The 10,385-nt window shown below is 51.7% G+C and overlaps 4 protein-coding genes across 4 annotated transcripts; 2 read left to right on the top strand and 2 right to left on the bottom strand.

Annotated features, from left to right (window-relative positions):
* Positions 1–1,121: 1,121 nt before the first annotated feature.
* Positions 1,122–1,967, bottom strand: CCM_04072 (uncharacterized protein; the record flags this gene model as incomplete). Its single annotated transcript, XM_006669220.1, has 2 exons — positions 1,122–1,606; positions 1,700–1,967. 2 exons carry the CDS (start codon positions 1,965–1,967, stop codon positions 1,122–1,124), a joined length of 753 nt encoding a protein of 250 aa, XP_006669283.1.
* Positions 1,968–3,199: 1,232 nt separating this feature from the next.
* On the top strand, positions 3,200–4,847 carry CCM_04071 (uncharacterized protein; the record flags this gene model as incomplete). The annotated part of the gene is made up of 4 exons (XM_006669219.1): positions 3,200–3,372; positions 3,432–3,630; positions 4,048–4,201; positions 4,579–4,847. 4 exons carry the CDS (start codon positions 3,200–3,202, stop codon positions 4,845–4,847), a joined length of 795 nt encoding a protein of 264 aa, XP_006669282.1.
* An 845-nt stretch (positions 4,848–5,692) lies between these two features.
* CCM_04070 (transcription regulator BDF1, putative) lies at positions 5,693–7,117 on the bottom strand (the record flags this gene model as incomplete). Its single annotated transcript, XM_006669218.1, has 2 exons — positions 5,693–6,842; positions 6,894–7,117. 2 exons carry the CDS (start codon positions 7,115–7,117, stop codon positions 5,693–5,695), a joined length of 1,374 nt encoding a protein of 457 aa, XP_006669281.1.
* A 1,696-nt stretch (positions 7,118–8,813) lies between these two features.
* On the top strand, positions 8,814–9,912 carry CCM_04069 (thioredoxin I; the record flags this gene model as incomplete). Its single annotated transcript, XM_006669217.1, has 3 exons — positions 8,814–8,870; positions 9,015–9,404; positions 9,529–9,912. The coding sequence occupies 3 exons, from the start codon at positions 8,814–8,816 to the stop codon at positions 9,910–9,912; spliced, it is 831 nt and encodes a 276-aa protein (XP_006669280.1).
* Between the last annotated feature and the right edge of the window lie 473 nt (positions 9,913–10,385).

The following is a 10,385-nucleotide window of genomic DNA, read 5'->3' as shown; positions in this document are numbered from 1 at the left end:
CGTGCCGATTCTTTTTTTCCTCCCCAAGGTGCATCTTGAGCTGCGCCTCGAAATCGGTTGTGGATAGATCGCGTGGCATTCCAGTCGTTCTTTTTCGCGTGTGTGGTGGTAATATCGATCGTTTGTTGTCAAGATCTAGCTCAAGTGTGATGACTGGAATGTGAAAAGGGACCAGGATAGGAAAATCATTTACTTTTGAGAGGTGGAAAAGAAAAAAAGACATGCCTCTGTCATTTTCTTTCGCGTCAAGTCTGGCTGGTCGGTGGAGCAGTTGGTAGCTCTCGTTCGTGCGACCGGACAATGAATAGAGACAACTACAGTATTATCAGATGGAAGAGTAATACGGGAAAGAAACGCGCAAGGAAGTAGATGTTAGAATTGTAAGTAATTGTAGCAGTAATGATGTACGCGCCGTGCAGGATCCAGGGTTGATTAGCGAAGTGGCGGCCCAAAACGGCAGTTTATGGTTACGGGGTCCAAACGGGGGGGGGTGTGTAAGGCTGGAAATCCGTATTCAATTGCAATGTGAAAATGTTATTGGCGCTGGGAAACTCGTTTGCTCTGAAAACGACACATACGTCTCTGAATCAACTACCCGAGGTAAAGCATGAGGCCAATGGAAAACACAGGAGAGAGAGGCACAGGTTGTAGAATAACGTATGTCTTCGAGGTAATAATATACGGATGCCGAGCGCCTACATCCACGCTCGACGCTTCCTCTCTCCTAAATCTGTCTTTACATCCTCCAAAAATGCAAATTCTCGATATTCGTCCAGAAAATAAAAAACTAAAAAAAGGTTACACCAAACCGTGCAACTCCGATAAAAGAGTCGCTAAATAGAAGGGGAATCATCGCACTTAAATAAAAGGGGAAACGAGAAGCCAAAATCCAAATTGGAAGAAGCCAAGAACACCCAGCACCAGGTCAAGTCTTCGATAGAGCAAACGGTGAAAGACAGATGGCCACGCCCGCCGTGTTGTAGCTGCGCTGTGTTGTCATGAAACTCGTAAACTTGTGGTTGCGCTGCGCACGAAACGTGCCGAAAACCACCAGGGGAAACAACGCCTCCACATGTCGAGGAGCTCTAATTTTCTTTCCTTTATCGGAGCTGTCGTTCCATTTACAGAAGAGCAATGGCACCGGCGGCAACGAGAAGAAGAGCGCTGAAGCTAGTGGCGGCAGCGGCGTTGGTGCCGGGAGGGAGGACAGCAGGGCTGGTGTGCGCGCCAGTAGGGATGACGGGAACAATAACGGTGGTGTTCTTGCCGGGGTAGATGGGATGGCCAGTGCCCGAAGCCGAGGGGCAGATGGTGGTGGTCAGGTCAATCGTCTCGGTGATGATAGCCGGGGTCGTGGTGCTGGCGACGGTAGTGGTATTCTTGGCGGGAGCAGAGCTAGGAGTAGGCGTAGACGTAGACGTAGGCTTGGGCGAAGGAGTGGGCGTAGGAGTAGGCGTAGGAGTAGGAGTAGGAGTGGCAGTAGCAGCCTCAAGACCACCGGAAACGCTGAAGGCGGCGGCGCAAGCAGCGAGATCCAGGTTGTTGGGGCAGCACCAGGTTTGGGCCTGGTGGTCGTGGGTGCAGTAGTAACCGTCGTCGCAAGAGTCTGTGGTTGCTGGTTAGTAAAATCTGTTGGGTTCAAGGTTTGGCGCGACATGCGATATCCGCTGCCGGGCCGTAGATTCGAGGTTTCACGTACTACCAGAGCCGTCCTGGCAGCAGCTCTGCTTGGCACCAGGGTTGTAGCAGTGAGAGACGCCGTCCTTGGAAGGGCAGTCGGCGAAGCCAGAGCCGCAGGCCTCAGCGCAGGTGTTGCCGGCACCGCACTTGGTGGTCTCGGGGTTGTAACCAACGGTGGAGCGGCGCATGAGGCTCAAGCCGGGCATGACGGCGAGGCGGTAGGGCTGAGCCTCGGCGGCAGCAACGGCGGCCATGGTGGCGACGGTAGCGATGGTGGAAAAGTGCATCTTGAAGTAAGCTGATGGAGTTGATTTTGGTGTAATTGACTGCGAATCGAAGCGCACGAGTGCGTATAGAGAGAGAGAGAGAAGCGGTAAAGCTAACACAGCCGTGTGCAAGGTTTGATGAAGGAGTGGAACGAGTATTGGAAATACTCTTTGCGAAGTCTGAAGAGACGCGAAAAGGCTGTGTAGCCGCTCAAAGGCGATGGACTGGACGAACGAAGGTTTGGTGATGTGGGTGGAAAAGGAAGGGGAGGCGAAGCAAACGGGCGGGTGAGATGTGTATATGGGCGTTTTTGGGGTGCCTCAGATTTGGGTGGAGGACTGGGGGGTGGTACCTGGGCAGGCAATTTCCCCTTGTGTACAAGTGTGCAGGGTGTGCAGGGTGCCTGAGGGCCATCCCGGCGACCGTCCATTTCTGGAGGGGCTGTCAGAGCCACTCAAACCAGTGCTCCACCACGGCTGCAAAGTAAGTACCTAATTACAATTAATTTGTATACCAAAAATACCAAAAAATACCAAGACGACGAGACGGACAAACGGGGTCATGGCACTGGAGACATGAAGAGTTCTAGGGGTTCCACAGGGCGGACAGGCAGCATTGTACACCGCATCACCAGGACGGGTTGTCCTCCGTACAACACTCGCAAATCCAGCCAGCCGTTTCTTCTTCCATCACATCGTCCATCAGTTGGGTGCATCTCAATCGCGTGGATTGCCGCCTCCGCCATTCAGGCAGTCGCTTACGAATGCATCCAATGTCTCCGTATCCGTACCTGCCTTGAAGCAGAACGCCATTCCGTCACAGAGTTGCGCCCAAGTGGTTACTGGACTGGAGTTGGCGACGATCCCACTCTCGAGTCTCAACTGATCTCATAAACCAGGTAGAAATGCACAAAAAATGTGAAGCTCGCTCGTGACTCGTCGTGGAGCTTGCATAATTCGCGCAAGTCGCCAGTACTTGTGCCGCGCTCTGAAAGAAATCTGGTCGCTCCGTACCGGCTCGCGTTTGTTACTGTGAATCGGGACTTGATACCGTGCGACAGTACTAGAAGTCTCTTGTGGCTGTGGCCAGCTAGTCATGTGTTTCCGGAACTGCACTGTTGACTGGTTAGTTAGGTACAGTTTGCCAGCCCCTCGTTCTGTCAGACTTCATTGACCATTGTCTCGTGCGGTCGGGCCACGATGAGTAAATGGAAGCCCTCCCTTTCAGCCTTTTTTTCCTGTTTGCCCGAACCATGGATGGGTCCTACTCATTTCCCGAGACCCGCCAGCCACGCATAAAGCACCGTGATCATTGGCCAGAAGCAGCCCTCTTTATGGGGCTAGCCGACGCTAGCCCTGTTCCTGAAAGTGAGCATGCCGCCCTTGTTAGTGTCGTCAAGCCAACCAGGGCGCTGGACGTCTTCTGGTACCTGCATTTGCTAACAGACTCTGCCTCTTTTATTTTTATTTTTTATTTTTTTGCAGGCTCCTGACCCGTCAACCAGTCACAAGACACCGCAACGTCCGTTTTGGCCCAAAGAGAATGGCTTGCCTCTTAAAATTCTCAAAATCGAATCACTCGCCTCCACTCGTCGGCGCCAAAAGCTTGGCCACAGAGCCAAGCCTATTTAGCTCTTTGGCCCTCTTGCCAGCTCATGCATGCGCTCCACTTGACGAGAACGCGGTACTTGAATTATTATTACCTCTTTACTGCCTGGCGGTATGGTGTTGCTGCAAATTTCTCAACACCACGCCCTGAGCTCCAGGCCTGTGGTACTAACGTTGACTACTAACATAGGTACCTAGGTAGGTACCTAGTTATGTGCGCCCGTTTTCATATTGTTGTTCGGCCGCCGTTGATTGTTCGTTTGCGCCACTTTGTTCCTTCCTCACTCAACTTGTCGCAGGCTTCTCAACACCACGCACATCTGGATTTCGTCCCAGGCTCCTCTTGAAAAGTCGCACTCTGGTCCTTTTACCGCTACTTAGCCATTCTCATACCGAGTAAACAACTCCAGCATCTTCCACCGCGCATTGGCATGCGCATTGGTACCCGACTTGACGCCCGTTTCGTTTCACATGTTCATGCGCACCTACCTAGTTACCCGATACATCTGTCGTTCCAAAACCTGGTGTTTGCCCCTCACCGACCCTCGTTATCTTCAAGGCCATTCTTTCGCTCTGTCGATACCCACCCAGTCTCGCTTTGCCGCCTTTTCCCTCAACCGAATGCGTTGTCACAAATCTAGAACACGGTAGTGTACAAGCGGCCATTGACAGCTGAGCCGAGAAGACGAAACAAAGCACCCGTCCCGTGCCCGACCCGGAGCTAGTGTCTGATACACCGGCTAGGATTGGTAAAATTCTGCTTTTGCCCACCTTCGGGCTTTTACCGGTTGACTTGCAGAGAGAAAAAGACGCATTTTTGTGCCTGTGTATGAGTAATAAGTCCTGTGTTGACATGCACTCTGTCGGTCTATTGTTCGCTTCGCATGTCGCGGGATATGTCTCACCTGAATTCGCTCACATTGACATTTGTGCTTTTGTGCTACTGCTTTGTTGTCAGAATTTTCCAAGCCGTAATTACTGTTGTACAAGTGTGTTGACGGCCCAAGTACATCTCCAAGCCAAGCCCCCACTACGAGTCATCTCGAAACTCGGTGCGGTGAGGAAAAGTGCGCAATAGTCTTTAAAGAAGAAGAAAAAACTAAGCAGAAAGGTAAACATGGAAGTGGCGCTGGCGATGATACATCATCGTCAAACACGACCCAGCCACCTGGTGCTGCGACCTCAGCCGGTAATGAAGTGCCGAAGAACCCCTCCAGAACCAGCATGGAGAATTTGAGAACAAGCCTCCCCAAAGAATCCTATCGGTCCAGTAGCTACACGAGTATGGCATAATAGTACATAGTTTGTAGAACCAGGTCCAGAGTCTTCTCAGGCAAGGGAGCGACCACAATGGCAGTGGCAGGTCATCGCTGCTGGACTCTGTGGTGGCGTTGCAAACTCGCAAGTTTTGGTAATTTACATACTTTGGAACAAAGGCAAGGAAGGTGTAAAACTGTCTTGAATAAAATGCGCCCTGTTGCAACATTCTTCCTTTGTATTGTTCAACGCGTGGCGTGTCTCACGATGCCCTTGTCCAAAGATCCCAAGACCCGACTGCCACTTTAGTTACCTGATAAATAGTATGGGCAATTTTGGTTCTACCAATACGAAAAAGACAACAAGCTTGCTGCTTACTCCCTGCCAATAAAATATAGATTGTTTCGGGGGCGCCATCGTCTATGCCGCACATCACGAGTCCCTCTTGTTCGAGGCCATAGATTGGGCGGCCGTAACCGCCCAGCACCAAAGCCAATTTCCCCCACGATGCGCCAGCCAACCTGGGCGGTGCGCAGCATCGTATCGTTTGATGTAGCCGACTTTCAGTCCCTTGTTAATGGCACAGCAGAAAAAGGGAAAAGAGGAAGAAAACAAGAAAGGCAAATGAGACGAACCAGCTGTGCAGCACGTAGATTGCCTCTCTTCAGCTGCAATAAAAAGGTGGCTCTTTACAGGCAGGTTTTTCTGCTACAGCCATGTTAATTCTGGAGCTTGTAAAACAAAAAAAAAACATTCGAACAAATAATACCTGGCGCTCATGCACCCAGTTCAATCACATCAAGACATGTTACAAACTGCAACTCGAAGCAGCAAATTCCATACCACATACCACTACCTCCAAGTCAGCTCCCCTCCCAGCCTCACTCCCCATCATCTCCTCCCATTTTGGCAATCCACTTGTTCATGTGAGAGTACTTGTCCTCGAACGTCCGCTGCAGCCGCTCCCCGGCCTCGTACATGGGCTGGCCCGCCTTCCAGTACGTGAAGCAGTTTTCAAAGATTTGCCGCACGTCGGCCGCAAACGCCTCGTCGTCCTTGTACGCCTTGGCGTCCATCTTGGCCTTGATTGTCATCAGGTCCATCGGCCGCTTCACCTTCTCCAGGTAGTCTGGCACGCCGTCCTCCTCCGGCTCGACGGCGTCGCGGAACGGGCCAACCAGGCGCGTCCAGAAGCCCGGCCCCGACAGCATGCGCGTCAGCAGGTCCGCGCAAAAGTCCAGCTTGGACGCCGTGGAAAAGGTGCGGCCCTCGAGCAGGGCCGCCACGGAGCGCCTCTTTGGCGGCTTGGGCAGCGGCGTCCGGTTCTTGGGGGAGGATGCCGAGTCGGCGCGCACAATGGTCGCGGGCTGCGCCGGCACAGCAATCACGCGTCTGCTCCGCTTGGCACCGGTGAGAGCGTCTTCATCGTCCGCCGCTTCCAGATAGTGTATATTCTTCCGGGACGCTGCCGCCTGGGATCGATCACCGAGGCTGTTGCGCTCGAATGAGCTCATGGCAACGACCAGCTCGCTCAGCACCTCTTGCGGCAGCGACTTGGCAAATTCTGCCCTTGCGGCCGATGATCTCATATACTCAGCCGTCCACGAGAGCAGAAGCTGCCTGATTGCCGAGCCATCGGGAGCTTCTTTCCAGACTTGCACCAGCAGCGGCGTCGAAGGAATTCGGGATGTAATCTTCCTGCATTCTGTCATTGCATCCAGAGCCCGGTCGCACAACCCCTCGATCTCTAGTTTGTATCCCAGGTTCCAAAGATTCACCAGGGCTTCGTAGGACGGCGTTGCTCTCAGGTCGGCAATAACGTCCCCTGTAAAAAGAAAATATTGCGCCAGTCCAAATACCTGCACGGACGTATCGGGAAGCCTGACAATATGCTCCAGCTTCTCTTCATCTTTGTGCTCGGCAAAGTATCTTCTGTAATAGCCGCTTCGAAAACACAAGAAGTCCTTCGGCAATCCAAAGGGCTGCTCATCCGGGCCGACCAGTAGGATGACAAAGATCGGGTGAGGTTTTCTATTCGACGTCAGGACGAACAATTCCGGGGCCAGAGTTCTTAAAACTCACAACCATGAAAACTCTGGAGCATCACTTGTCGGCTTGAATGTCGTTGCAGCCGAGTTTGGCTTTGGTTCAGGCGCTGGCTCGGGTGCTGGTTCGGGTGCTGGTTCGGGACCTGGCTCGGTTGCTGGCTCGGTTGCTGGCTCAGGCTCAGGAGCGTGAGCGAGCTGCTCCAGCCGCTTACTTTCTCCTGGTCCCACCTCGGCGACAATAACCGTGTCTTCCAACATGATATTCTCTCTATATTCCCCATCCGATTAGAATCTGACATTTTGGATGAGTTTGGTGAAAGGTTGGGGCTTAATAAGGGTTCGGCCCTGGCCACCAACGGCCAGCAAACGGAAAGCCCCATCGATGTCCGCTGCAGCCGCTCGGTAGTTTTTCACAGTCATAGCATGTCTTGCCGGGAGAAATGAGATCCAAAATGAAGTTGAGGAAGAAAAAAATGAGTTGCACGCATTTTGGGGTGAGGCAAGATGAATTTGGTGCTTCTGCGCTGGGTCACGTACCTCGATCAACCTCGCTCGCTCTTGGTCTGTTGTCAGAATTGTCAGACCTACAGACCCATATCTGCTCCAATTGCACTCTATGTTCCCTCTCTGAGTGTATCAGGGCTTAGTGACCTCAAAGTGGATAAAATTTGCAAATTTGAGCCGATAGGGCGGCACAAATGATGACTATCACGATATCGCCTGGATTTGTTGATGTGAGTGAGTGGCTCGGTGCAAAGAGGCGATGGTATAGGTGATTATGTAAGCGTACACATCTGTAGGGTAACAAATCACCTTTGATACAACTTACTTATTTTTTCTTTTTTGGAACCCATTGAAATTACTTGAGTCTCCTTATTATTCGTTACATAGTGTTATCTCATGTGGGATATGTTACTCGAATTGCTGAGTGTCGGAGATTGTGCGACTGGGCATCGTTGGCAACACGATGGTCGGACAGCCCACTGGAAACCTCAACCTTGCGCGAAGAATATAACGGACGTCGAGTGGAAACTGTGAATACGGGCGACTCAATTCTACAACCTGGCAGCGCGTGAGAAAGAGTGTCCAATGACTTGGTGATGAGAGATTCGGTATCGAACGGTACCTACCCAGCCTAGCCTGGTCAAGGCCAGAGGCATGTTGTCAGGCGCAGTGCATGCATCATCTTGTTCACTATAAAAAATGGCTAAGCATCGGTTGTCATTCCTAGTGCTAAATCATCAATTCATTTCATTCACTCCTCGTCTTCCTGATTCCAGTCTTACTATCAGCTCAAGGTATACAGAAAGCCCACGTCGACTGGTCCCACGCTTTCAGCCAGCTTCTTTAAGGAGCTTCTTAAGCCCCGTGTGCTTCTACAGTGGACATTGGAATTGTCTGCTGGTGTCCAAAACCGTCTTTGATGACGGCCCAGAGTTCATCGAAACCCGCTCCTGCTATAACAGCAGTTACTGTCCAGAGCGCACCGCAATAATTGAGCTGCGTCCCGACCTGGCAAGGATCCTGATCAAATGTTTGACAGGTTAAAGCTCTGCTCCAAAATCCTGAAACACGCCTGGAGTATAATACTGACCGGCATTTTGCGCTTCTTGGATTCAGGGTGATGGAGATGACTTGTTGTTTGCTGGTCAGACTAGTGCAGAAAAAACCATTCGTCCGTTGAGAGGGGGTAATTTTGATCGCATCCGCCTGTCTATCGATTGATAGATGCAATAAATATATGTTCGATTGGGCAGCAGCTCTGCTGAAGCCGCCGATTCATTATTATTAGGCACCGATATTGTTGAAGAGTCAGCTTTGTTGTATATGGTCACGTGCTGTGGCACATTTGACTCCTTTGACTCTTTGTGGTCAGCCCATGCTGCACCTCCCAATATTAACAACTGCCGCCACGCGTCTGCTGTTCCCGATCGACCAGACCATTGCATAAAGAATGGAGACTCTATCATGGGTTCTTTTGGCGATAGCTGCGATTCTTTTCATCTGGCCCGTGAGTTTACTTTCAGTTGCTCTTGAAAATTATTGGTCGTGGTCAGCCACAGCCTCGTTTTTGTCGTCGTTTGACCGTCAACATCTCCTCTCCAACGCACCAAAGTTGGCAGAGACTTGTCAGTGTGACTGACCGGTACCATAGGGCATACTTCAAAACCGCGCACCCATTCCTGAGACGTCAGAAAAAGTCGTCAAAATAAGCGACGCTGCCGAACTAGATGCTGTACTATCTACTACCAAATGTGTGGCAGTTGACTTTTATGCCGACTGGTGTCCCCCGTGTCGGGCAATCGCGCCTATTTTCTCCAAATTAGCGGAAGAACACTCCTCAACTGGTCAGCTTGCCTTCGTCAAGGTTAATGTCGACCATGTCAAAACCGCTTCCCAGCGGTACAACGTCTCAGCGATGCCAACTTTTGTTTTCTTTCGGGATGGTTTACCTCAAGGAGTGTCTGTGGAAGGCCTCAAGGCCCGCAGCTCCGTGAAACTCACTGATAATGGCTTGGTCGACAGAATTCTTGGCGCAGACCGTGTAGCCCTTGAGGCTAACACGCCCTTAAGACCAAGGAGCCAGTTAGAGACTTAAAATTACTAGAGGACGCCTGGAATAATGATCTTCCGCTAGGGTGTGACCCTAACCAGTCTAGCCTGGTTAGGTAATGATAAGCGGGCCCTGGCTGTGCGGTTGGCAGGGGTTTGCGTGCGGTCACCCCGTGTTCGACGTTATAAGACCCAGTGACGGAACAGCTCCGTCGGTCTTGGAGTACGAGGAACGCGACACTGGCATAGCTCCCACATCAATGATACTGATTCGCATCCTGATTGCGAAGGTCAAGAAGCGAAAGCGTCTTGAAGCCGTTCTGCGAGCTATTCCCAAACGCGCTGGCCATCATATTGGCTGGGAATGTGTGTACTCCAACGACGGACGACTTCACAAATCTATTATTCGCTTAGCTCAAATTCATGATACCTCACCAACCCCGCGGTCGCTTTCGACGCCGCCGCTGTGCCTTCCCTGTAGGTTTAGCTATACCACCTGAACTATTGCTTGGCGGTTGTCTCCTCGCCACGGGAGCTTTCGCGCTCTTATTTGGCGAGTGAGACGTCTGCGGTTGTCTCCTCGCCACGGGAGCTTTCGTGCTCTTGATTTGCGAGTGAGACGCCTGCGGTTGTGCTGAGGTTGCTTCCGATTTTGAGAGTGATTTTGGCTGGGAGATGACTTTAACAACTTTCATGGAGGCATCTCGACGCTCTGCAACACGTGCACTGCGACGGGGTCCTTCTAGCGTTGCCTGAGTGTCCTTCTGGGGTGGACTGCGAGTGAGGAAATGTTCGGATTTTGCCTGTGCCTCTGTAGCTGTTGACGGGGACCTTTCGTGGGCCGCCCTGTCAGCCCTCATCTGTTTCGAGCTTTGTCCCTCCAAGGGATCTTCGATGTTTTGACTACTCTTTATTATCCTCCTTCCGTCAGGCCCAGGTCTGTTATTTTTTGACAGGTTTACCTCGGACTTAA

Source organism: Cordyceps militaris (assembly GCF_000225605.1).
Source record: "Cordyceps militaris CM01 unplaced genomic scaffold CCM_S00003, whole genome shotgun sequence".
Classification (NCBI taxonomy): domain Eukaryota; kingdom Fungi; phylum Ascomycota; class Sordariomycetes; order Hypocreales; family Cordycipitaceae; genus Cordyceps; species Cordyceps militaris.
Note: the sequence above shows the minus strand (reverse complement) of the source record. Positions and strands in the feature narration are given on the sequence as shown.